Source organism: Acomys russatus, chromosome 19 (genome assembly GCF_903995435.1).
Source record: "Acomys russatus chromosome 19, mAcoRus1.1, whole genome shotgun sequence".
In the NCBI taxonomy this organism is placed as follows: domain Eukaryota; kingdom Metazoa; phylum Chordata; class Mammalia; order Rodentia; family Muridae; genus Acomys; species Acomys russatus.
This window is the reverse complement of record NC_067155.1, coordinates 39,906,920-39,933,889: the sequence shown is the minus strand read 5'-3', so window position 1 is coordinate 39,933,889 and position 26,970 is coordinate 39,906,920. Positions and strand designations below refer to the sequence as shown.

The 26,970-nt window shown below is 52.4% G+C and overlaps 2 protein-coding genes and 1 long non-coding RNA gene across 4 annotated transcripts; 2 read left to right on the top strand and 1 right to left on the bottom strand.

Annotated features, from left to right (window-relative positions):
* The first annotated feature begins 6,501 nt into the window (after positions 1-6,501).
* Positions 6,502-7,884, top strand: LOC127202594 (uncharacterized). The gene is made up of 3 exons (XR_007832347.1): positions 6,502-6,601; positions 6,744-6,821; positions 7,692-7,884. It is a non-coding gene; the product is annotated as an uncharacterized LOC127202594 (long non-coding RNA).
* Positions 7,885-8,378: 494 nt separating this feature from the next.
* Positions 8,379-11,011, top strand: Vgf (VGF nerve growth factor inducible). Of its 2 annotated transcripts, none has more exons than XM_051161253.1 (2): positions 8,379-8,607; positions 9,113-11,011. In XM_051161253.1, exon 2 carries the CDS (start codon positions 9,133-9,135, stop codon positions 10,981-10,983), a length of 1,851 nt encoding a protein of 616 aa, XP_051017210.1. In that variant the 5' UTR covers positions 8,379-8,607; positions 9,113-9,132; the 3' UTR covers positions 10,984-11,011. The 2 variants fall into 2 exon arrangements, with proteins under 2 accessions (XP_051017210.1, XP_051017211.1); XM_051161254.1 differs by lacking the exon at positions 8,379-8,607 and adding an exon at positions 8,631-8,986.
* Positions 11,012-13,713: 2,702 nt separating this feature from the next.
* Ap1s1 (adaptor related protein complex 1 subunit sigma 1) lies at positions 13,714-24,142 on the bottom strand. Its single transcript, XM_051161252.1, has 5 exons — positions 24,026-24,142; positions 20,510-20,688; positions 19,276-19,384; positions 15,586-15,723; positions 13,714-14,012 (listed from the first exon to the last, which is right to left on the bottom strand). Exons 1-5 carry the CDS (start codon positions 24,026-24,028, stop codon positions 13,965-13,967), a joined length of 477 nt encoding a protein of 158 aa, XP_051017209.1. The 5' UTR covers positions 24,029-24,142; the 3' UTR covers positions 13,714-13,964.
* Between the last annotated feature and the right edge of the window lie 2,828 nt (positions 24,143-26,970).

Genomic DNA, 26,970 nt, shown 5'->3' with positions numbered 1-26,970 from the left:
AAAAATTTTAATTATTTAATTATTTTGTATGAGCGCGCGCGTGTGTGGCACTGTACACGTGTGAAGGTTACAGGGAAAGAAATGGGAGTGTGTGTGTCTCTCTTTCCCTTAAGTTGGCCCAGGGGATCCAACTCGGCTTGTCAGACTGTACTACAAGGGCATTTGTCCACTAGCCATATTGCGAGCGAGCCCAAATTATTTCCTTTCTTTCCTTTCCTTTCCTTTCCTTTCCTTTTCTTTCTTTCTTTCTTTGTGTGTGTGTGTGTGTGTGTGTTGTTTTTTGGGTTTTGTTGTTGTTGTTTGAGGTGAGGTTCCTCTGTGTAGCTCTTGACTTTCCTGGACTCACTTTGTAGACCAACCTGGCCTCAAACTCATAGAGATCTGCCAGTCACTGCCTCCCCAGTGCTGGGACTAAAGGCATGCACCACCACGTCCTGCTACTTCTTTCTTTTTAAGATTTATTTTATTTCATGTGTATGGGTGTTTTGCCTGCATATGCCATATTTATGCCTGGTGCCAGGAAATGTCAGAAGGAGACACTGGATCCTCTGAGATTGGAGTTACAGGTGGCTGTGAGCCACCGCATAGGTGCAGGGAACTACTGAACTTGGGCCCTCTGCAAGAACAGCCAGTGATCTTAACCACTGAGCTATCTCTCCAGCCCGCCTCACCTCCTCTTTCAAAGGTATTTGTTTGTTTGTTGTTTGTTATTTCCCAAGACAGGGTTTCTCTGTGTAGCCCTGGCTGTCCTGGACACACTTTGTAGACCAGGCTGGCCTCAAACTCACAGCGATCCACCTGCCTCTGCCTCTGCCTCCCTGAGTGCTGGAATTATAGGTGTGAGCCACCTTGCCTGGCTTATTTTTAATTTCTTCAGTGTATTTGTATTTTATGTGTATGGGTATTTTGTTGGTGTGCCACATTCATGCAGTGCCCAAGGAGGCCAGAAGAGGACATCAGATTCTTTGGAACTGGAGTTTCAGATGGCTGTGAGTCTCCCGGTGTCTTGGGAACCAAAGGCAGGTCCTCTGTATGAGCAGCCAGTGCTCTTAATCACTGAGCCATCTCTCCAGCCCCTAGATTCTTTTGTTTGTTTGTTTGTTGAGACAGGGTTTCTCTGTGTAGCCTTGGCTGTCCTGGACTTGCTTTGTAGACCAAGCTGACCTTGAACTCACAGTGATCCCCCTGCCTCTGCCTCCCGAGTGCTGGGATTACAGGCGTGCACCACCATGCCTGGCCTAGCCCCTAGATTCTTAATCCTCCAACTTCTCCTACCTTGCTAACCCTGATGCCCTTGCCCACATCGGCGCCTGATTTGAGGGATCCCCTTTCATGACCACTAGCCACTCTGTGCCCTTCTAAGAACAGGTCCCTTCAGAGTACTTTCCTGTCCTGGGGGTGGGGTGGGGGTGCCCTTCCTGGCTTCTCCCCTGTGGTGGAAGCAAGCAAAAGTGTGTGTGGCTTGAGAGCCATGGTTGTTAGGGCTAGAAGCATGCTTCTGTGTTTATCTTCCCTTCCTCTTTCCCTAGAGCCCCAGAGCTGAGCCAGTGTCCCCCGCCTCAGCTTCTGCTCATCCACTGGTACTGCCTCTCTCTCTCTCTGTGTCCCTTTCTCTTCCTCCTCCTCCCTGAATGTCACTGAGATTTAGTCTCCCCTGTGTCCTGTGCCTCCCCCCCCCCACCCAGTGTGTAAGAGACTCTGGAGAGGAAACCTAATTGTTATGTTCCCCCATTTGGGTTCCTGTGTTTATCTCCAGTGAGACACTTTTCTGAACTTGTCCGTCCAAGACAGAGGAGGCGTTTCTGGAAATTTATTTTGACCATAGTCTCACTTTTCAAGGCTCTACTCATAAGCTTTCAAATCACCAGTAGTTCTGTCTTGGAAACCTCAGAGCAATAGAGAGCTAGCCTGTGATATTTCTAGCTCTGTCTTCCTCTCTTCCTTTGAATTCCTCTAAATACTATCCTTCCTTCCTTCCTTCCTCCTCTTCTTTTGTTTTTCTGTCTGGCCTGGAACTTGCTCTGTAGACCAAGCTGGCCTCAAACTCAGAGATTCACTTGTCTCTGCCTGTGCTGGGATTAAAGGCCTGCACCACCACGGCCCAGCTTTTGTTTGTTTGTTTTGTTTTTCGAGAAGGTTTCTCTGTGTAGCTGCGACTCTCCTAGATTCGCTTGGTAGATCCAGCTGGCCTCAAACTCACAAATGTCTGCCTGCCTCTGCCTCCCAGAGTGCTGGGATTAAAGGCGTGCGCCACCGCTGCCTGGCACCATTTTTTGTTTTGTTTTGTTTTTGTTGTTTTTTTCTTTTTCTTTTTCCTTTTCTTAGACAGCATCTCGTGTATCCCAGACTGGTCTGAATTTGACGTGTAGCTGAGGACAGCCTCGAACTCCTGATCCTCATACTTCTATTCCCAAGGGCTAGGATTACAGGCATGCCCGGTGAGGTCCAGTTTATGCGTCAGGTGCTGGAGGTGGAAGTCAGGGCTTCCTGCATTCTAGGCAAAAGTACCTCTACCCACTGAGCTACATCCCACCTCAGCCCGGACTCTTTTTGCTTAAAGGTAAAAAGTAACTGTTGTGTTTATAGGGTGTTGTCTCCTTTGCTGGATCGCCACACTGACTAGAGGGAGAGAACAGACTCAGAAAGATCCAAATGGTTTCTAAACCACTCTCAGTTGCCAGGAGCTTCATTAGAGTCTATAACCAAAGTGAGTCTCGAGCATGCGCAGAACCTCTCTCTGGGTGATGTTATCAGCTTGAACTTCTTGTTGGACAAGGGAACAGTTGCTAGGGAAATGTTACCTCCAGTACGGAGTTTGCTGGAGATGGAATCCAAGGTGTGGGCAGTGGAGGGCTCCAGGAGGTTCCAGCGCACGCAAAAGAGAACAGCCATTGCTAATTCTTCTAGCTCAGCCATTGTGGCTACTCTGCTCTGTCTCAGCCTGGTCATGTCACCTTTCTGGTCATTTCTATTATGGCCATATGACAATAAAGAATCTTTGAGCCTTCCTATGTGTGTGTATCCTTCACTTCTTGTCCTTGGGGAAGGATGACCCCACCCCCACCCCCTACCCCACCCCCAAGCCGCCCGCCGCCGCAACCGCCGCGGGTTTTCAGCAGCCTGAATTCAAGAGGATCTCCAAGCTCCGTAGCAATTGGGCTAATGACTTCGTGGGGTGGGGGGCGGAAAGGGCTGCTGTTTGTTACACACACACACACACACACACACACACACACACACACACACACACACACACACACACACCAAACAGAAGAAAGGACCTAGGTTATGTCGGGGTTTGCCTGGCGCTTCCTCCGTTTCCCCTAGATTTAGGGATGAATTGCTGCCTAAATTCAGTGGGTTCGTCTCCTGAGTTCACTCTGTCATCCAAGATCAGCCTCTCTTAACTCCAGGATTCAGGATTCTAACTCCCACTTCTTCGGACCGTGCTTTCCAGACGCTGTGACTTTTCCCACTTCTGGGTGGGCAGCGCGTGACAGAGGAAGGGAGGAAGTGGAAAGAACCTGGGCGCCGCCCCCCCTCACACCCCCTCCGGCTCTGAAGCAGCGGAGACTGCGATCCTCAATTCTACCACACGGGGGCGCCAGGACAAGTGCGGACGCGGGCGAGGCAGCGCAAGGTGGTTCTCGTCCGTGTGAGTGCGCCCATGGGTGTCTTTGTGTGTCTGTGTTTCTGTACATATGTGTGCGAGCCAAGGGGTGTCTGGGTGGGATGTATATAGGGCAACAAGCCTGATGTATCCCCTGAAACAGGTACTCTAAGTGTCTTTTCTTTTTATGATGATGCTTTATGTTACTGGGTACGTGTGTATGGGGAAGGCAGGCGACTTAGGTGTATTGTCGCGTGTGCACAGTGCAAGCTGTGAGTCCCAGAAACTGCGTCTTGATTTTTGAAGTTACGTTTCATGAGGGTTTTGTTTTTTGTTTTTTAATCCTTTTTCCCACTACCTTTGAAAAAAACAAGGAATTAGGGCTGTCAATGCAAATTGCTGTCGCTCCAGGCACAACCTCAGCGTTAAGTCTGGGTGACTATGCTAAGTGAAGTGTGACATTGTGTTTGTTAAGTAGGTGTGTCTCAGAGTCGGAGTGTAACTCGGTTAGAGCAGATCGTGTCGTGTGACAGGTGGATTTTGGAGGGGGTTGGAGCAAGACTATGGAAGCGTTCTCTTGTTAGTTGTGAGTACCACCTTCATGGTGTGTGTGTGAGTGTGTGTGTGTGTACACACGGATGTGTGTGGCATGTTTCCCTTTCTATGTCTCTCAAGTAGCTGTCTCTCTCTGTCTCTCCCATCTCTGTCTCTTTTTCTCTTTGCTTGGTGACTCATCTTTGCGGCAATGGCCTCCCCCGGCTTGCTGAGTTTCCCCTCCCCCAATCATAAGTGGGTGGGTGGGGGTTTAATAGAGTGGGACCTTGGGAACTAAACATCAGAGTGAGGATCCCCTTTACTCACCATGGAGAACCTTCTGCTCATCCCCTCCCTGGCTCTCTCTCTCCAAGTTCCTTTCCAGACTTCTCCATCTGTGGGTTGGCTTGGGGGTAAGACACGAATGGATTCTAAGTCCAACTATTTCCAAGGGTCTTTGATACCTTCCCCCTGCCCCCCTCTTTTTTTAAAATTCAAAGTAGGGACCCCTGTCTCCTTATAAAGCGCTCCTCTCATTGCCTATTTCCACCCCTCCCCATGGCTGACGAAATAAATGGCTGCAGAGGTGAGTCATGGGTTGGGGGAGGGGAGCAGAAAAGGAGTGGGGGGGGGAGGAGGAGGTTGGGTGAGCTGCAGGGGTGGGGGGTGGGGTGATGAGGCCCCTGTTCTTCCCCACGCCCCTTCCCTCAGCCCTCAGCTCTTCTTTCCAAGTCTCCAACTCCCTAGTCACGGCTCTGCTGAACTTCGCCTTCCTCCTACTCCTGGAATGCAGGAGAGAGATTCAGACACCAGTACCAAGGTAGACGGGTCCATATACACAAGTCAGAGCGAATATTGGGTGTCCCCTCTGGGCACTCATCTTAGCTCTGCCCTTTGTAGCTGTGTCTCTCTGTGTCGTTTTGTTTCTTGCCATCCTCTCCCTCTCCCCAGTCCTAGGAACCTGCCCCCTTGTCTAAATCCTTTCCTGTGTAGAAGCAGCAGAGTCTTAAGAGGTGGTTGATAGGGCTTGGGGGCGAGGAGGGCGCGTGTAGCTCAGTAGGTAGAGAAGCAGCCTAGCATACATGAAGCTCTGGGTTCAACCCCCCCAACGCTACCTAAACTGGACGCGGTGGAGGGTGTCAGTAATCCTAGCACTTAGGAGGGGGAAGCAGGATTCAAGGTCATCTTCAGTTTAGTTATGTAGCCCGGGCTACTCGAGACCCTGCCTCAAAAACCGACAAAACAAAATAACAACACAGGGAGATGCTCGGAAGAGCATTAGTCATCCCTGGGAGAGGAGGCATGATAGTAAAGGAACCAGGTACAGAGACAGAGTCCCAAGAGCGAGAAGGCAGGAGGGGTCCAGACCTATGTAATGAAATCACCGGACCTGTTGCCTTTGGTAGCTGGTTGCCGTCTACCTTGTCCACCTCCACCTTATGATGACCAAGGCTCTTGAGATAATGAGATTTTTGGAGCAGTTTCTTGGGTTTCCAAATAAGTAAGGATGGGGAGTTGGGGCTGGCAATAGAGAAACAAGGAATGCCCCCCGCCACACACACACCCCCCCCACCGCCAAAAAAAGCAGGGCTAAGGACTTGGGGGCTGCAGGCAAGTGGCTTCAATTATGAGACTTTATTGCCCTGAGATTTATAAGGTGAAGAAATAAGAGAGAGACAAGAAATATTAAAATACAGGGAAGTTCACATATGCATAGGCAGCAAAGGATCCCCAGGAATGTGCGTATACGCACACGCACACACACATACACACACTCACTCACTAAGCCAGGCACCAGATCTGGTGCATGTAAAGATCCCAAACAGCACAGGTGTGCCATCAGTTACAAGAAATTAAAATTTACACTGATGTACCAATAGTCACACAGGTGGCAAGAGGACAAGAGAAGCCTCCCGGCCCCACCGGCATCTAAACTGGAACCACATCCATCTAGTCTCTCTTATCTCCTTTTCATGCCTGCTTTGGGTCAGTCCAGAGAAACGCACACACATGTACACGCACTCCGGGGTGCCTGTGTATGCATACAAGCCCACAGGTATATGATTTCTCCAGGTGTCTGTTTCCTTTCCCTGGATCTCAAACTTAGACTCTCACTCCCACCAGTCAGCCCTCTTTGGCAAGCTCTATGGCCCCTGCTCCCCCCTGGCTGCCCCCCCCCCATCTCTTCTCTCTCTGAAGGCTTCCCCTCCCCCTCTCCAGATGCCGGGAAACATCAGTTTTCTGATTCATCTTCTTTAAGGAGGTAACGTGACCCCTTTCCTCAGCCCACTGTGCCTGGGAACCAGGATGACAAGATGAGGGGGAGATGGGGAGGGGAAAGGGACGGTAGGTGGGTGGGCTCTAGTCACAGGCTCTGGGTAGTTGTGCAGGGGAATGTCAGTAGTGGCGGTGGGGTGTCTCCAGCCCTCCTTTCTTGGAATGTCTACTGTCACCTTGGTTCTTAAGGTTTTTTTTTCCTCCCTTTGTTATCTCTCTCCCCTTTAGCCTGCTCCTTCAATCTGTCTCAGGTTCTCTCCGTCCCTCCCCTGCCCCCATCTTTTCTTCTCTTTCCTCTCTCACCCCACCTTTTTCTCCGCAGAGCTGATGGGGTTTCTTCTGGGAAAGTCAAGCCACTGATGGAAGAGAGAAGCCACTGCTGGTTATAGAGGGAAAGCACGTGAGTGTGTGTGTGTGTGTGTGTGTGTGTGTGTGTGTGTGTGTGTGCCTATGTGCGTGCACGAGTTAGGGGTGTAAAATGAGGGTCAGTGTCAGGATGAAAGAGGCTCTGAGACCCTCCAGACCCCCTCTCCATCCTGGTTTCCAGAGTGTCAGGGTCGGGGGGGGTTTTACATGTGTCTAAAAGCACCCCTGTGTCCGCAGTTCTTGTGTGTCTGGTGTGTGTCATTGTCACCCCCCCTTTCCCTGCCTACGCCCCCGCACTGTTCTCCGCCTGCACCGCAGCCCCCTCCAACCTCCCTTCCTCCCTCCCTCCCCTTCATTCCTGCAGTAGCTGCTCCTGGGGCCACCTTTCCCTCTCCTTTACCCCCTCCCCATTTCCGTCCTCCCATCCCACCCCCCCCCACGTCTGGTCTCCCTTCACCGGACCCGGCTGGCTGATAGATTTTCTGCGCAATCTCTGCGTCATCGCCCCCCACTCCCGGAACCTCTAGCTGTCCAAGCCCCCAGCCCCAACCCCTCTGGGCAGGAGATACGGTCGAAGGGTCTGATGGCTGAGAGGGTCTATCTCTGACGTTGCAGTGCAACTCCCCTCCCCCCCCCCCCCCGCTCTGGTCGTGTTCAGACCTCCCCTTTAAGCGGTAGAGAGAAATGGAGTTGAGTCACCCTCTCCACCTGCTCAACCCCCTCCCCACCTGGTCTGATCTCGCCCTCCAAATGTCCTTGGGTGGGGGCTGCGGGGGAGAGGGAAAGAAGCTGAAGGGTGTGGGAGAGGTGGATTGAAAGGGGGCACAGCAAGGACCCCTAACAAGAGTAGCAGAGTCCACTGGCCAAAAGGACAGACACACCTTTTTTTTTTCACCTCCTCCAGACACGAACTGGTCGTGAGCAGATACGAGTTAGAGGCACACACATCGGCAACCTTTCCCTTTTCTCTTCTAACTAGGACCCTTTGCAAGGTGATTACCCAAACCGCAAGATCCACCCGTCTGCCCTAGCCCTGGGCGAGCATCCCGCACCGCAGATCCACCCCCTCCTGTCAGGTTCACGTCGTCCTTGGGCGTGCTCCCTATAGACCGTGCTGTGGCGGAGTAGAGAAGCAGGCCCCTTCCCTGGCTTTCAAACCCTTACCGTCCCCCCATCCAGTACTGATCTCTTACTGGCACCCGGTTAAGATGCTGGCGGTGCCCTCCTCCTATTCTGCTCAGCAACGCGGGCTCCGCGCCGCAAGTTGCTTTGTAACCCACCCTCCCGCCTTCTGGTTCCTCTGGACCCACCCTTCCATTCATTTTTCCATTCATTCATTCATCCTTTTCTCCTCGTCCCTCCTTCATTCATTCATAGCCCCCTGCCCCGCCCGCCTCGACATTTCATTCATTCATTCATTCATTCATTTCCCGGAGCTCGGCTAGCGCACGCCCCTCTAGCCGAGGGTCCCACTGCGCAGGCGCAGGCCGGGAGCGATGCTCATTCTCCAATCACTGGCCTTCCGCCGTCCACCAGGCACCCGCCCGCTTCCCCATGAATGAACATTGACGTCAATGGGGCGGGGCGAGCCCACGTGACCCTGCGCGCTCCCCTTTATAAGGCAGCGGCGCGGGCGCTGTCCAGCGTGCTGAAGCCGGAGCGAGAGCGCTGTTGCTGACCCAGCTGAGCCCAGCTTCTTAAGACGCAGCCTTCGACCATCGCTCATACTCCAGCCACGGAAGGGAGCCAAGGCGGACCGGTCCGGATCTTCCCCCTGTCCCGATCCTCCTCTTCACCTCCCGCCGTCGTGACACCGGCTGGTAAATACTCCACTGTCCATCCTTCCAATCCTCTTCAGTCGTGGGCGTGAAGGGAGGGTTTTCTTTCCGAATGGGGTACTGAGAGCACAGCGGGGTGCCCCCAGGACAGTCTTTGGTAAACTGGGAGTCTCTGCTTTTCTGTCGCTGATGAAGTCGCCCACGCACCATCCGGGGAGTCCTGTAGGGAGGGAACAGATCCCCCCCCTCCCGCTTATCCTTGCTGCTTAGTACGCGGGCGCTGGCTGAGAGATGACTTAGGGAAGGGGGCGACAGGAGGCACTGGGTACCCAGAACGAGGATTGCGGGCGTTCTTTACCCATTTGAACCACTCCAGAGATCGCCACATCTTTCTTGTTCCCTGCTAAACGTTTCTCTTCGGGTAAGGTTGGAGAAATGAGGGAAACCCCGGATTTCCTGCTTAAAGGTGGGGGAAGGGAACGCAGAAATAGAAAGCGGGGAATTCTTACAGAAATCCTCTATTTCTTTGGTTTCTTCTATTTTCCAGTCTCTGGCAGCCCGTTGGTCATGAAAACCCTCACGTTGCCGGCATCCGTCCTCTTCTGCTTCCTTCTACTGATCCAGGGGTTGGGAGCAGCGCCCCCCGGGCGCTCCGATGCTTATCCTCCTCCCCTCGGCTCTGAGCATAAAGAGCAGGTAGTTGAGGACGCAGTGTCCCGGCCAAAGGATGATAGCGTCCCAGAGGTCCGAGCCGCTCGGAATTCCGAGACTCAGGACCAGGGAGAGCTCTTCCAGGGCGTGGATCCCCGGGCGCTGGCCGCGGTACTGTTACAGGCACTGGACCGTCCGGCCTCGCCCCCGGCGGTCCCAGGAGGTTCCCAGCAGGGAACACCCGAAGAAGCAGCAGAGGCTCTGCTGACCGAGTCCGTGCGCAGTCAGACCCATAGCCTGCCGGCGCCAGAAATCCAAGCGCCCGCTGCGGCCCCCCCTCACCCTCAGACTCAGGACAACGATCCCGAGGCAGACGACCGCTCAGAAGAGCTGGAGGCGCTAGCATCCTTGCTCCAAGAACTTCGAGATTTCAGTCCGAGCAATGTTAAGCGCCAGCAAGAGACGGCGGCAGCAGAGACTGAAACCCGCACGCACACGCTGACCCGAGTCAATCTGGAGAGCCCCGGGCCAGAGCGCGTATGGCGCGCTTCCTGGGGAGAGTTCCAGGCGCGCGTCCCGGAGCGCGCTCCTCTGCCACCCTCAGTCCCTTCACAATTCCAGGCTCGAATGCCCGAAAGCGCTCCCCTTCCCGAAACCCATCAGTTCGGGGAAGGAGTGCCCTCCCCTAAAACACGTCTAGGTGAGACTTTGACACCCTTATCCAAGGCGTACCAAAGCCTAAGTGGCCCCTTCCCCAAGGTGCGCCGGCTCGAGGGCTCATTCCTGGGTGGCTCCGAGGCAGGAGAGCGCCTACTTCAGCAAGGGCTAGCTCAGGTAGAGGCAGGGAGGAGGCAGGCAGAGGCCACTCGGCAGGCCGCGGCGCAAGAAGAGCGGCTAGCCGATCTCGCCTCCGACCTGCTGCTCCAGTATCTGCTGCAGGGTGGAGCCCGGCAGCGGGATCTCGGGGGTCGGGGGCTGCAGGAGAAGCAGCACCAGCGGGAGAGCGAGAGGGAGGAGGAGGCGGAGCAGGAGAGACGCGGTGGTGGGGAGGACGAGGTGGGGGAAGAGGATGAGGAGGCGGCGGAGGCAGAGGCGGAGGCGGAGGAGGCAGAGAGGGCGCGGCAGAATGCGCTCCTGTTTGCTGAGGAGGAGGACGGGGAAGCCGGAGCCGAGGACAAGCGCTCCCAGGAGGAGGCGCCCGGCCATCGGCGGAAGGATGCTGAGGGGGCAGAGGAGGGCGGGGAGGAGGACGATGACGACGAGATGGATCCGCAGACTATTGATAGCCTCATTGAACTGTCCACCAAACTCCACCTGCCAGCCGACGATGTGGTCAGCATCATCGAAGAGGTGGAGGAGAAACGGAAGCGGAAGAAGAACGCCCCTCCCGAGCCGGTGCCGCCCCTCCGTGCTGCCCCAGCCCCCACCCATGTTCGCTCCCCTCAGCCCCCACCTCCCGCCCCGGCCCGAGATGAGTTGCCGGACTGGAACGAAGTGCTCCCACCCTGGGATCGGGAGGAGGATGAAGTGTTTCCCCCGGGGCCCTATCACCCCTTCCCAAACTACATTCGGCCGCGGACACTGCAGCCGCCTGCATCCTCCCGCCGCCGTCACTTCCATCACGCGTTGCCACCTGCGCGCCACCATCCCGACCTGGAGGCCCAGGCTAGGCGTGCGCAGGAGGAGGCGGACGCGGAGGAGCGCCGGCTGCAGGAGCAGGAGGAGCTGGAGAATTACATTGAGCACGTGCTGCTGCGCCGCCCGTGACCCGCCCCGGCCCCGCCCCCGCGCGTCCGCCCCCCAGCTGCGCGCGCCACCACGCCCCCCCTCCGTGTCGCTCCTCCTCCCTCTCAGTGTTTGCATGCGCCCCGGCTCCGCCCCTCGGCTGCCGCCCGGCCCCGCCCCACGAGGCCCCGCCCCGGGCTCTGTCTTGACTGGATCTGTCAGACTTCTCCAGGGTCTGCGGTCCAAAACTCCCCAAACTTACGGGCGATCCCGGGGCCAGCTCAGGCGGGTGGGTGGTTTGTGCGAGTTCCCCTACAGCCCCACTTCCTCCAGGGGCCTCACCCCCATCTAGTTTCTCTAGCGACTTCCTGGTCCCAAACGGGAAAAAGCTGTTCTAATTATTCATGTGAAGTGTCTCCCAGCCTTGGGCCCCCCCCCCCCCCGGAGCCTCCCTACTCCCAATCGCTGTGAATTACCCACTTCTTGCCCTTCTCTGTTGTAAATACCCCTCACGGAGGAAATAGTTTTGCTAAGAAATAAAAGTGACTATTTTATTAGGACTTTGTTTTCCGTTATTCACCCGTCCCCTTGGGCCTGCTTGGTCCTCTCCAAGGGGCGGTGAGGGAAGCGCCAGTCATCAAGGGTTCCCTACTCTCTGATCAAAGCCAGAACTGGGTAGGAGAAGGCCTGAAGGTGAATCTGGGACCGGAATGCTCTGGAAATGCCTATTACAGAACCCAACTTTGGGGCCGGTGAGCTGCTTCAGTGGGTAAAGGCACATCGGCCAATCGGCATGTGAGTATCTTTCCACATACACGATGGGAGGAGAGGACTGACTAGCACAGCTTGTCTGACTTCCACAAGCCCACCCCAACCCACAAAACTAAGGTGATAAAAACCAAAACAAAATAGAACCTCTACTTTCCACTTCCACCTTGTGCCAGAAGTTGAGTTGTTGTTCCCAGTGTTTGACCCAGGTACCAGTGGAATGTGACAAGAGCCAGCTGTTGGGTTGGGGATACAGTTCAGCTGGTAGGAGTACCTGCTTAGGTCTGGGTTCAGGGTCAGGGAAAAACAAAAAAACAAAAAAACAAAAAAACAAAAACAAAAACAAAAAAAAAGACAAAACCAACAAGAACAAAGAAAAGAGAAAAAAAGAAAAGAAAGAAGAGCCAATTGTCTGGGATAACAAGCTTCTGGAACTCAAAAGAGAAAAGGCACCCACCTGAGATTTCTTTTTTGGGTACCTGGGAGGAACCTCACCACCACGCCCAGTCATCCATCCTCCCCTTTCATGGTTCCCTGAATTCCCAGAAATCTGGGGGGGAGCTAGCCCCCCCACCTTTAGCCATTTCTTCTCCATTACCCCTCCAAACAAAACTAAACGAAGCAAACAGAATCCTCCACATGGACATCTTAGAAGACAGATCCTATGACTTTAGGTCCTGTCCTTCCCTGGTGATGTGTAGTCGCAGGCAGCGTGTAAAATTCTTTGGGGCAGGGCCACCAGACAGAGCAGAAGACACTCAGTTCAACTTCCAATCCCAGACAAGCAGTGGCTACTTTGCACCTTCCAGAATAACCCTTCTATAGTGTATGGGATACACTTATTAAGAGCACTGACCCAGAATGCAAGAGGCCCTGGGTTTAGATTCCTAGTACCACAGAATCAGAACCAGCTATTGTGGTTGGCCATGTGGCTCAGGTGGCCCAGTGCTTGCCCAGCATGTATGAAGCCTTTCATAAATTGGCGTGTGCTGGTGCACAGCCGTGATTTCAACAGCCCTGAAGGCAGAGGCAGGAGGGTCAGAAAATTCATGGCTATCCTCCCATCCACTGTGAATTTGAGACCAGCTTAGACTACATGAGAGCCAGGTTCAAAGTGTAAGGAAACTTCAAAAGCACCTGCTGGGTTGACAGTGTAGTTGGCACATGCTTGTAATCCCAACATCCTGGAGGTAAGGGTAGCTGGACCATCCCTGAGTTCCAGGTCATTGAGAGCTATGCAGCAAAACCACCTTAAACAAAACAAAACAAAACAAAACAACAACAAAAAACTCAAATGCACAAGGCCATGGGTTTGATTATCCTACCACACAACAAAACAAGAAAACAGCAAAACCTGCCTCTCTCTGACATCCAACTGGGCATCTTTTATGTTTAGCTTTTCTTCCTAAGTACAAAGACCCAGGTCCCAGGAAGACACTAGCAGGAAGCTGCCTTTGACCTCAGGGTGGATGCCAGTTTTTCCAACAAAGCCACAGGCAAGCCAAGTCCAGAAACACTTTTTCCTTTTATTTCAGAAGAAAGGGTATAAAGGCAGCCACTTGGCCCGCCCCACCCACTTGGCTCCTGCCACACCCACAATGTGGACGGCAGGAAGGGGGACAGGGCCAGTGTCCCAGAAAGCAGGCCCTTCCCCCAACCTTCCCTTCCTTCCAAGTGGGAAGGTTAGAAAAACATTAACTCCGTGGTGGTTCCTTCCCTGGCTCTGGCTGGACCCTGAAGCCCAGGAGGAAGTAGGGGCTGGAGAGGGAAAAACCTCTCCCAGGCGGAGAAGCTGCCCTGGCTGGCTATGGGGGGGGGGGGGGGGGAGTGGAGGTAGGCCTTGGGGCAGAGGGGAGAAAAGAGCCCTGGAAACCTTTTCCCTTTAACCTGACATATTTATATATTTACAGCAATAAAGGACAAAGGGGACATGGGGGCATGGGGAATGGCTGGGGTCAACGTTGGTTCTTCGGAGGGAAGTGAAAGCCACTTAACACCCCCCATCCATCCAGGTCACATTTTCCTGTCTTCTAGCTCCTAAAGCCTTCACTGGGGGAAGGTGGAGGGTGGAGGAGGGAGGGGATGTTTGAATGAAGGGCTGGAGCCACAGCTCCTTCTAAAGAAGGCGAGGCGGCTAAGGAAAAGCGGCCGGGCCCACCAAGAGAAGGGCACGGGGGAGAGGCGGGAGAAACAGCCCCCAAGTGCTGTCTCTGATCTTGGCTTCCCCATTTCCACAGGGCAACCCCCCGGTGGGGCTATGCCAGGCCCATCTCCTCCAGGACACTTCGCGGCGACTCATCCTCCTGAGACAGACAAGGGTAACGCGGAGACACAGGGAAGGGCAGACAGGGTGGGCAAGATGAAGGAAGCACAGACACACACCGGGGTAGGGGAAGAGAAGCTGGTGTGAGCCCAAGGCCGGAGTGCTGTAAGCTCACAGGCCCCATGACACCACTCGCAGCACGCACAGTGACGGGGGGGGGGGGGGGGGGGGGGAGGTCAAGTTCCTCATGGCCCAGACTCTAAAGCTCGGAACTTGCAGAGCGGGTGTGCAGTCTCAGAACCCATGGGCAAGAAGCATAAAGCTGGGGCAGGAGGAACCCTGATTGTCCCGGGGTGGTAGACAGTGTGGACACTTGGCCTGTATCTTTCAGAGTGAGGAAAGCAGTAAGACATTGGTACCAGGATCCTCAGGGAAGGGGAGGTAGACTCCAGAGTGATGGGTCACTAGGGTTTAGTAACCACGGGGGACACACATGCATCTGCATGTGTGTGTACGTGTCTGACAGGGGGTGAAAAGAAACTGGACCAGTGGGGTGACCTAGAGTTTTATTCTGCTATTTGTCCCCTTATACAGCTGACCTCTCTCATCACCCCCAACTCTCACCCTCCTCAGAGCCAGCTCAAGCTGGCTTGCTTGTCACTGCAGAGTCCTGGTGACTCATCTCCCTGCACCAAGGCTCAGCAGTAGCACAGCAGAGAGGGGACAAGCGGGAATGAGGAGAGGGTAGGGGTGCCAAATAGCAGGGGTGAGCTAACCGATGCCCTCCAGGCCTGCCCAAGTCCCCACAGATGTTAGCTCCTGAGCAACAGCGGGAGGGGTATATGTGTGTATATATGTTATATGTGAGGATTGGGGGGGGCTGGGGAGACTGCTCAGTCCTGTAAGCACATGGGCCTGAGTTCACACCCCGAGCAACCCCATAAGAGCCTGGCATGGAGGTCTTTAATCCAAGCACTTGTGGGGAGGGAGTTGAGGCAGGCAGATCCCTAGAGCTCAATGGCCCATCAGTCTGGCTGAACGGATGAGCTCTAAATTCAATGTGTGACTGAAAAAATAAGGGAGCGAATGATTGAAGGAGATAGCCAAATTTCAACCTTTGGCCTCCACATACACATGCACCCCCTCCTCCATGTTACAAACAGACATGCAAAGTAGGTATCAAGGCCCTAGCCTCCATAAGAGACAGAAAGAGAGAGAGAGAGAGCCCAAGAAACAGAGAGAAATGAATATAGATATAATAGATATAAAACACGGAAGAAAAGGCTAATCTACCGTAAACCACCCTCCGATTCTCTAAACAACCCTTATCATCAAGAGAATCATTAAATCAAAGGCAGCTGGGTCAGAATAAGGGCATCCTGAGCCTTGGGGAGGGGACAGAGCTTGGAACGAAAGAGGGGACAACTGGTACAGTGAGTGATGAGCCCACACACCTCTTCCTCCTGTGGTTCAGAACTCAGGACAAGTTAGACAGCGGGGTGTGATGGGGGCCAGGGACCCACACATTGACAGGCAGGGGGTCCGAGGAATGGGGAACGCCCTCAGCCGCAGTAATGCTCCTCCTCCTCCTCCTCACTGTCCCTGGCTCGTACCTCCTGCAGCAGGTCAGCCTGCTCAATGGCCTTAAGCACACTCTTCTTGGAGGTGTCCTGGACGTCCCCGCCCATCAGAAACTCATCCAGGATAAAGTAGGCTTTCTCAAAGTTGAAGATGATGTCCAACTCGCACACCTAGGAGGAGGAGGAGGAGGTAGAGCTGAACGCCAAGGAGTGCCCCAGCCTCCTTCCTTCTGCTTCATATCCCCAGGCAGCCTCGGGTAGTCCAGGCTATCCCAAAGTCACTAGATAGCTGAAGCTGTCCTTGAACTGACCTTTCTGCCTGTACCACCCAAATTCTGGGGTTATAAGCATATGCCTCCACACCGTGTTTATGTGGTGCAGGGCTCTGGGCACGCAAGGCAAATGCTCTACCACTGAACGGCACACTTAGCCCCACAGTGAGTTCCTTCAGTGACTCGTAGATCCTTCCAGCCCTCAACCCTCAGTACTTTGCTCTCCCCACCCCCCAGGCTGGCCTCGAGGTCCCAATCTTCCTGCCTCGGCCTGGCTGCTGGGATTATAGGCCTAAGCCACCATGCTTGTTCCCCCTTGTATTGCTTCATCTTCTGGTTCAGGAAATAGATGTCTGGGCTAGCCTCTACCCTAGGCACTCTCAGGCAAAGGAGAGATTCTTGGTCTTTACTTTAGAAGACCCAAGGTGACCTTTGCTAATATGCAATTTGCTGTGTACACCGTGGAATGTCTCTGAGCCTCAGTTTCCCCATCCAAAAAGTGAGGATGGCAATGTTGACCATTTGGGGAGATGAAGAGCAAACCATAGAACCCCAAATGGCACGTGGGGGTGGTGCAGGTCTCTTATCTCAGCTCTTCAGGAAGCTGAGGCAGAAGCTAGCCTCCTGGGCTATGGAGTGAGTTGAAGATCAAGATAAAAAGTGAGGCTGGGCGTGGTGGCGCACATCTTTAGTCCCAGCACTTGGGAGGCAGAGGCAGGTGGATCGCTGTGAGTTTGAGGCTAGCCTGGTCTACAAAGCAAGTCCAGGACAGCCAAGGCTACACAGAGAAACCCTGTCTTGGAAAAAAAAAAGTGAAAAACGGAGCTGGGGATATAGCTCAGTGGTCGAGCACAAAGTAACTTGCTATATGATGCCTTCATGCAGTCTCTCGTGTCACAAAATCAATCAATCAGTCAACCAACTCAGGCTGGGACTGAACCTCGGTTGGTTGAATGCTTGCTTGGGTGGGGGAAATAAGAATGACCCTCAGCATTGAGCTCAAGGCCAGCCTGGTCTACAAAGGGAGTCCAGGAGAGCCAGAGCTATTACACAGAGAAACCCTGCCTCGAAAAACAAACAACAACAAACGGACCTCATAGGCTCATATATTTGAATGCTTAGTCACCAGGGAGTGGACTGTTTGAAAGGACTAGAAGGATTAAGAGATGTGGCCATTTTTGAAGGAGGTGTGTCACTGGGAGGTGAGCCTCAAGGTTTCAAAAGCGCATGATGCCGGAACCCACGGTCTGTCTTTCTTTCTACCTGTGGATCATGGCATAGCTAGCTCTCAGCTACGTCTCCATGTCACCATGCTCCCCAGCTGGACTGGACCGCTGAAACTGTAAGCCAGCCCCAATTAAATGCTTTCTCTTATGAGAGTTGCCTTGGTCACGATGTCTCTTCACAGCAATAGAACACTGACTAGAACATTTGCTTAAAATGGCTCAGCTCAGGCCCCAGTACCATATAAACTGGGTGTGGCTGCCACACCGGTGATCCCAGAACTTGGGAGGTAAGAGCAGAAGTCCAGAGTCACCCTCAGCTGGACAGTGACCTGGAGACCAGCTTAGGATACACACATGCTGCTCTGTCATAAAGACGAAAAAGAAGCCGGGTGGCGGTGGCGCGTGCCTTTCATCCCAGCACTCAGGAGGCCGAGGCAGGCAGATGGCTCCATGTGACTTTGAGGTCAGAGTGAGATCCAGGACAGCCAGGGCTACACAGAGAAACCCTGTCTCAAAAAGCAAGCAAGCAAGCAAACAAACAAACAAAAGCAAAACAAAAAAGAATAATAAGGATATAGCCTACGGCAGAGCACAGAGTGTGGCCCTGGCTCCAACCCTTGGTAACACCAAAGAAATAATCAGTTAAAAGAAAAACCTGACTGGGCCGTGCACATCGTTGATGGCGTGACCCACTACAGAGGCATTTCTATCCTGCAGCTAAGGTCTGAAGCATCTGGCAAAATGCAGGCCACGCGCCAGGTACGTTCATCCTGAATCTCGGGGAGGTTGAGGTATCGCTTTTTTTTTTTTAATCTTTTAGATTTTGTTTGTTTTTATGTGTGTAAGTGTTTTTGCCTGCATGGATGTACGTGTATCATGTGTTTGCCTCATGCCTGGAGAGCTGGGTGCCCAGGACCCATGTAAAAAAGGCTAAAGGTGATGACGCTTCTTGTAACCCAAGTCCTGGGGAGGTGGAGACCAGCAGATGCCTAAGCTGAACCAAGGACTTCTAGTGAGAGACCCTGCCTCAGCTAACCCTGCCTCTGCTAACATACGCCTCACAAGTCCAATAAGCAAGCACCAAGGTGGGGGCTGGAGGAACGACTTGGTAGTTAAGAAGATGTACGTCTTGAGGACCGGGGTCCAGTTCCCTACCCCAATGTGAGGAGGCCCGCAAGCACCTGTGGCTCCAGCCCCCTGCCCTCTTGCCTTTTTTGTTTGTTTGTTTTTTTGGTTTTGTTTTGTTTTGGTTTGGTTTTTGGTTTTTCGAGACAGGGTTTCTCTGTGTAGCCTTGACGGTCCTGTACTTGCTTTGTAGACCAGGCTGGGCCTGCTTCTCTTTTGACCCCCACAGGCACCTGTAGGTACCTAGGCACATGCAGGTACCTAGACAGACACACATATATAATAAAACAAATCTCTGACACAGACCTTTAATCGCAGCACTCAGGAGGCAGAGGCAGGAGGATAGATCTCTGGGGGCTAGAGCCAGCCTGGGCTATAATAGCAAGTTCTAGGCCAGCCAGAGTTACACAGTGAGACCTGCAATAGTTGTTTATTTATTTTTCTTTTTTGTGCATTGGTGTTTTGCCTGCTTGTCTGTCTGTGTGAGGGTGTCAGATCTCCTGGAAATGAAGTTACATGTTACATGCAGTTGTGAGCTGCCACATGGGTGCTGGGAACTGAACCCGGGTCCTCTGGAAGAACAGTCAGAGCTCTTAACCACTAAGCCACCTCTCTGGCCCATAGTGAGATCCTCAAAAAGAAAGAAAGAAAAAGAAAAAAGACTGCATCAAAGTGGAGTGGAGGGCACCTGAACACATGAGTGTGACCTCTGGCCTCTCCATGCACACATGTATACACTGACACAACACATACACGGACACACAGATCTTCCAGAATAGTCCGAGACAACGCCAAGGTCGGACAGGAACCACTGACGAAATGAGAAGTTGGTCTCTGCCCACACTCAATGCCACACCCTCCCTCTACTGCCACCCCCTCCACCTCATGTGGCTGAGCAGGAGCTTGACTGCCCGGGGTGTGGCCCCAAGCTGATTAAGGGCCACAGCTAATAGGCTTAGAGCTTAAAAGGGGGGGGGGGGAGGATTAATTACAGTTCTGGTGGCCCGACACCTGCCTCCCCACTGAGACTTCCAGGGCAAGGGCTGGATGGGTCTGTCGGAAAGCTTGGCAGGGCAACAGGGGCTCGCAGGGAGACTTACGCTGCCAAAGTACTTGTCCAAGAGCTCCACGTATCGGTGGATCAGTTCCAGTGTGATCAGCTCGTTGTCCTGGCCTTCGATGGCGCAACAGAAATAGAGACTTGCGTATCTGAGGGGGAGAGACCGCAAGGAGGCATAGTTAGGAGCTGGCTACCGGGGGGGGGGGTGGGGGGGCGACCCTGGAGCGCCAGGCTCAACCTGCTCACCTGCAGGAGGTGGGGGGTCAGGGACAGAGGGTACAAAGGCTGACACTTTCTGTGAGCATGCTTCGGGAAACACACAGGATGCGTTTCCACTCTTTCTTGCCCTCTGACCCGGTTGGTTCGACTCAGCATAAATCTGAGCCAGTTAACATGTCCAGAGCACAAGAAACTGGAAGGGATGTGGGAATGTGGGCATATGTATTGGGGAAAGTGGGGGCGGGGCTCAGTATGGTGAATGAGACCAGAGGGGACCCAGAGTTACGGGCAGGTAAGTCTTCCTGCATGTGCAAGATGCCACGCCAGAAAACAAAGCAGCAGACAATAATTTCTTTTTCTTTTCTTTCTTTCTTTTTGAGACATGGTCTCACTATGCAACTGTAGTTGGCCCGAAATTTATTACATAGTAGATAGCTAGACTGGAAAGCACAGAGATCTACCTGCTTCTGCCTCCTGGTTTTGTTTTGCTTTGTTTGTTTGTCTTGTTTTGCTCTCCCCAAGAGACAGGGTTTCTCTGTGTAGCCTTGGCTGTTCTGGACTCACTTTGTAGACCCACCTGCCTCTGCCTTCCAAATGCTGGGATTAAAGGCCTATACCACCACCCTCACTCTGCCTCTCTTTCTTTCTTTCTTTTTTTAATTCTTAATTTTTTTGAGTGACTAAACCCAGGCTGTCTTCAAATTCAGTAGGAAGCTAAGGAGGACCTCCAGCTTCTGAGCCTGCTGCCTCGATTTCCCAGGTGCTGGGATTACAGGCATGTGCCATCACACCTGGTTTATGTCAAGCTTGGGATCGAACCCACGGCCTTGAGCATGCAAGGCAAGCACTCTAGGAGCCGAGGTACATCCCCAGCGGGAAGAACCACTTCAAGGTGAACTAGGACAGTAAAAGAGGAGGGCATTTATGATCATCTAATAGATGCCTCAGCTCCTCATTCTTCTTGATTTCAGACAGAGTTGCTTTTCAGCCATTTCGGACCACTGTGAACTGTGAACTCCATGCACATCTTTTTAAAAGAGGACCTTGAGTATCACCTCTTATAGACAACTTTGAGATCCCTCCACTCCAGGAAGCTGCACATCTTGGGCTTTCGAGCCAGAACGACCTGCATGAGCTCCCGGACCATCTTCTTCCTCTCCTTGTCTGAAGTGGCCAGGTACCACTTTTGCAGCCGAAGTTTTCCCTGCCGGCTGAACAGTAGCATGAATCGCATCTGGAAGGGAGGAAGGGCCAGAGCATGGGTCGGGAGCCTCTTTTCTTGAGCAAACATACAGAGCCAACTCATCACTAGTCATCACTGTCTTCAAAAATCCTGTCCTAGCTGTCAACGCTGGGTGTCCCCACAGGAAGGAGGGCCTGCCCCTGCCTCCCTACTGCCAGGATGAAAGGAGTGAGCCACAGCTAGGAGTGTTTTGCTTAGGGAAAGTCAAAGATTATATGCTTGTGATTTTGTTCAAATCCTGGCTCTACTGGCTGAGTATGGCCTCAGGCAAATTAATTTATACCAGGCCAGCAAGATAGCTACATTAGTTAAGGTGATTGGTTGCAAGCCCAAAGACCTGAGTTCAATACCCATGTTCCACATTATAAGAGAGAACTGACTCCCCACGAGTTGTCCTCTGTGCTGTGGCAAGCACCCCTCCTCCCCCACATATGCTAAAACAAAGGCACAAACTTTTTTTTTTTTTCCAGACAGGGTCTCTTTGTGTAGCCTTGGCTGTCCTGGACTCCCTTTGTAGACCAGGCTGGCCTCGAACTCACAGCGATCCACCTGCCTGAGTGCTGGGATTAAAGGCATGCGCCACCACCGCCTGGCTCAAACGTAGAAACATTTTACTACACTTATTTATTTGTGTGTGTGTGTGTGTGTGTGTGTGTGTGTGTGTGTGTGTGTGTGTGTGTAGGTCAGAGGACAACTTTAGGAAACTGGTTCTCTGCTTCTACCATGTGAGCTCCAGGGATGAAATCCAAATACTCAAGTCTTGGCAGCAGGTGCCATTACCTACTGAGCTATCTTACCGGCTTTGTAACATATTAATTTGTTTTTGAACCTCAGTTTCTTTTCTTTCTTTCTATTTTCCTTTCTTTCTTTCTCTGTGTAGCCTTGGCTGTCCTCGACTTGCAGGGAGACCAGACGGGCCTCGAACTCACAAGGGTCCACCTGCCTCTGCCTCCCAAATGCAGGGAGCAAGACCCGGCTTTTTTCCTGCTTCTTAAAGACTTTATGTGTATATTTACACGCATAGATGTATGTACACCATATGCATACTGGCTGAATCCCCCAGAACTGGAGTTATAGATGGTTGTGAGCCTCCATGTGGGTGATGGGAATCAAACCCAGGTCTTCCGTGAGGGTGACACATGCTCTTAACCACTGAGCCATCTCTCCAGCCCGTTTTTTTTTAAAAATTATTTTTAATTATGTTGTCTGTCTACATAGTAGCTATGTGCACATGGGTGGGCTCCATGGAGGCCCTGCTGCATTTGCAGTTAAAGTTGTGAGGTGCCTGTCATGGGTGCTGGGAACTGAACTTGGGTCTTCTGGAAGAGCAGCAAGTGTTCTTAATGGCTAAGCCATCTCCCCATTCCTCTTTTCTTAAGGAATTCTTACATGAGTTAATTTATGAGAGTGCGTGGCACACAGTAGGCCCTATAACATGCTAGGTGTTGCTATTATCCCCTCACCTCCTCTTTCTTTCTTTCTTTCTTTCTTTCTTTCTTTCTTTCTTTCTTTCTTTCTCTTTATGGTTTTTCAAGACAGGGTTTCTCTTGTAGTCCTGGGTGTCCTGGACTTGCTTTGTAGACCAGGCTGGCCTCGAACTCACAGAGATCCTCTTGCCTCTGCCTCCTGAGTGCTGGGATTAAACATGTGTGTGTCACCATTCCTGGCTCTGACCTCCTGTTTTATTTCTTGTTTTCCACGGGAAAGTGCCTAGCCTCGTGATAAGCTGAGGTCAGCAGGCGACAGTTCTCTTTATTGGTCCTTCAAGACCCCATGTCTCATAGATGTTGGGTCTCTACCTCATCCTGCCATAAGCCTTCAGGTGCCCCTGACTCAATACGGCCTCTTTTTTTGTTTTTTGTTTTTTTTTTTTGTTTTTTGTTTTTCGAGACAGGGTTTCTCTGTGTAGCCTTGGCCATCCTGGACTCACTTTGTAGACCAGGCTGGCCTCGAACTCACAGCGATCCGCCTGCCTCTGCCTCCCGAGTGCTGGGATTAAAGGCGTGTGCCACCATGCCCGGCTTCAATACAGCCTCTTAATGCCAATCTGTACACTGTACACACATCAGCCTGCACTCGGTACAGCAAGGTAAGAGGATAACTTTGTGGAGCCCGTGTGGGTTCCTGGGATTGAACTCAGGCTGTCAGCTACCTGTACAAGATGGACCTCCTCTCGGGCCCTCTTTCTCTTTCTGTTTTGAGACAGTGTTTCATGGCGCTTAGGCTGACCCGCATGCCCTACGTAGCCAAGGCTGCCCTTAGTTTTCTGATCCTTCTGCTTCTGCCTCCCGCAGTGCAGGGTTACAGGTGTGCACTCTAAGGCCTGACCTTTCTTCCCAGACACCAAGTGACTGATCACGCAGTCCCTCATATGGGGCCCTGTCAGCCAGGATGGCTCTCCGAGGCAGTGTCCGTGGAATAAAGAGCAAGCTGGGTCCTCATTGCTTCATGGACCTAGTTTTTTCCAGTTGCGGAGGTTTCCCGATTCCATAACCTGAACTCAATTCCCAGCAGACAGCTCTGTGGACATTTCCCAGGTGGGAATATGTAGGTGTGTGCCGCACTTCCAGGTTAGTAGGTTAAATTAAAAGGGACAACCTCCCCCCCCGAAAAACTATTGAGTTTTTTGTTAGGGGGATTGGTAAGGTAAAGAACTGAGTGCAGCTAAGAAAAGGAGGCGACAACTACAGCAGGAAGACGAAAGGAAGGCCTGGGTGCCGGGAAAGAAAATGGACTGAAGAGGGTGGCTAGCTGGGAGTGCCAAAGTCAGGGAGTCTTCCAGAGCCTGGCTCCCCCGCGCCCCCCCCCCCCCGACTGCAAACCCTAGAGTCCCCCTGAGCTAGAACTCCTAGCGAGCTCTGTCAAGGAACCCAGACAGGAGGTTCACTCTAGAGACCCGGAAACTGTCCCCTCCCACGCCGAGCTCTCCACGGGCTCCAGTGTGGGCCTCATGGGGAGGGGATTCGGTGATCTGCGACCATCCCGAGTGACCCCGGCGCTTCTCTCTTCCCGTGGCTTCTCTGCAGCAGTGACCGAGAGTCCCTAGGACCGATCCCCGAGTCCCAAGCGCTTCTCAGGCTCGGGACAGTCCCGCCACCTTTCAGCTCCAGTCCCGTCTCCCAACCAAGGAAACTCCTCCCCGCCCCTGTCCCGAGTGCCATTTCCAGCTTCCGAGGTCAGCTCTCCCCAGCAGGATCCGGGAAGTGGATCCTTAGCGGACCATATGGAAGACAGGGCGGCTCCCACCAAAGGCAGGCCCCCTCCGGACCCCCGCAGGTACAGCCCACGCCCCTCGGGTCCCCGTCCCCTCCCTCTCCACACAGCCTACCATCCTGCAGCCTCCGGCCCGGTGCGTCCCTCTCCGGCCACCGTAGAAGCCTGCTCCACTCCCAGTCGGATTCTTTTCTTTTCCCTCCCTCTCCGCTTGAAGCCCCGCCCCCCGGCCTCGCCGGCGCCCTCGAGCGGCCGCACTGCGCAGGCGCTAACGCTGGAGCGCACCGCCCCTCCCACCTTGCGCGCGGGCGGGGCTGGAGGCGGAGAAGCGGAAACCATGGCAACCAGGTCCTTGACTTTAGCTTTGCAGAAGCTCGGTCGTCATGGTAACATGGCTGTCTTGGTGGGTTGATTGGAGGATGGGAAGGGAGGGGGCAGAGGACAATGAGGGCCTGGAGCTTTGCAGCATTTGTGGGGGGGGAAAAGGCGGGAAAAGGGTGAGAGGTGGATGCCCCGATCTTTAGAATTTATGAAGAGGTAGGGGTGGAATGGTGCAGTGGAATGAGCACTGAAGAGGGAGCAAGGTGGGAATGGTATGAAAGAAAGGAAGAAGGATGCGGAAACATCAAAGGGTGGTGATGGGGCAGCATGAGCGAAATCTAGGACGGAAGCTAAGGGAATCAAAAGTTCAAGAATAGTTCAGAGCTACATAGCAAGGTCCTGTCCGTAAAACAAGCTGAGCAGGTATGGTGGAGCACACCCTTCCTACACTTGGACGGCAGAGAGACAGGAGCAACAGTAGTTCAAGTTCAGCATCAGGTACTGTGCCATGACTGAGACCACCCAAGGCTACAAGAAAGCCTGTCTCAAACAAAACAAAAGGAAACAAAACAGTGCGCTCTGATGGCTCCGACTATAAAGCTATTGCCACAAACCCACAAGGTGGAAGGGAAAAATTGATTCCTCCAAGTTATCCTCTGACCTGCATAGCCCTCTCACATAGTCCCACCCAACACAAAATACATATATGAAATGTAACCTTAATTTAATCCTAGCACCCGGGAGGCAGAGGCAGGCGGATCGCTGTGAGTTTGAGGCCAGCCTGGTCTACAAAGCAAGTCCAGGACAGCCAAGGCTACACAGAGAAACCCTGTCTCAAAAAACTAAAAACAAAAACAAAACAAACAAACAAAACAAAACAAACAAAAAACACCCAGCTGGGCGGCGGTGGCACACACCTTTCATCCCAGCACTTGGGAGGCAGAGACAGGCGGATCTTCATGAATTCGAGGCCAGCCTGGACTATAGAACGAGTTCCAGGACAGCTAGAGCAGTTACACAGAGAAACTCTATCTCAAAAAAACAAACAACAACAACAACCAACCAAACAAAAAACACCCTAAAACAATACAATGCTTAAGTATTTATTGAGAACTTGGTAGATACAGTACTGTTTGTTTGTTTGTTTGTTTGTTTAGATAGAGTTACTCTGTGTAACAGCCTTGGATGTCCTGGACTTGCTTTGTAGACCAGGCTGGCCTCAAACTCACCGAGATCCACCTGCCTCTGCCTCCCAGAGTGCTGGGATTAAAGGCATGTGCCACCACAATACTGTTTTAAAGCAAGCAAAATATGTAGAAACTGAGATTTAAAAATAGCTGAAAAAAATTCCTGTAATAGGAATATAAAGAAGGGGAGGAAATTGTAAATTAAGGAGGAAGGGGAAGAAATGAAGAGGATCTTAGAACATTAAAGGGGTAACGTATGGCGCTTGTAACCCCCCACACCGGAAGGCTACAGCCAGCTAGACTATCAACGGTGACATCCTGTCAAGCAAACAAGAAGCCAAAACTAAATGGAGGGTGAGGCTTGAGAGCTGAGTGTGGTGAGGCAGACCTGTAATCCCAGCCCTGGGGAGTCTGTGGCCGAAGGGAACAAAAGGTCATGACCAGCTTTGGGGCTACAGAGCAGAAACACACACACACACACACACACACACACACACACACACACACACACACACACTGTGTGGGTATATAACTGGAGGTAGTGGAATATACCCGTAATACTGGTATTTGGAACTGGGAAGATAGAAGCGGACACATCAGGATCAAGGTTCAAAGTTATCATGGCTGCATAGCAAGTTCACACAGTCTGGGCTAAGAAACTATGTAGGGGGAAAAGAGCCAAACAAGGGGGCTAGAGAGATGGCTCAGTGGTTAAGAGCACTAGCTGCTCTTCCAGAGATCCTGAGTTCAGTTCCCAGCAACCACGTGGTGGCTCACAACCATCTATAATGAGATCTGGTGCCCTCTTCTGGCGTGCAGGTGTCTATATAGGCAGAACACTTGTATACAAAATAAATAAATAAATCTTGGTGCATGCCTTTAATCCACTCACATTTTGTTAGACTGAAGGATTAGTGCCACTGTCTCCTTTTATCCTCGGGAGATTGCGTCCCAAGACCCTCAGCGGACTTCTGAAGCCTCAGGCTGGGTGAAACTGAAATTTTCCTATAACCACGATAGAGTTTAATTTATAAATTATGCACAGAATGACCCTTAGGAACAAAACTAATATTAGGAGCTGGAGAGATAGCTTAGTCAAGGGCAGGTACGGCACTTGGAGAAGACCCTAATTCAGTTCCCAGTATCCCCCACTGGGTGACTCACAAGTGCCTGTAATTCTAGCTCCAGGGATCCAACACCCTATTCTGGTCTTCAGGGGCAACTGTGCATCTGCATATACACATAGAAATAAAAATAATAAAAATTAAAATCCAAATGATTTGAAATAGAACAATTTTTATTTATTTATTCATTTATTTTGGTTTTTTGAGACAGGGTTTCTCTGTGTAGCCTTAGCTGTCCTGGACTGCCTTTGTAGACCAGGCTGGCCTCGAACTCACAGCGATCCACCTGCCTCTGCCTTCCAAGTGCTGGGATTAAAGGCGTGTGCCACCACGCCCGGCCCTAGAACGATTTTAAAACAATGTATAGTAATGGAGTCACCACCTTCACTATTTTTTTTTTTTTTGGTGGGAAGCGGGGAGTTTCAAGA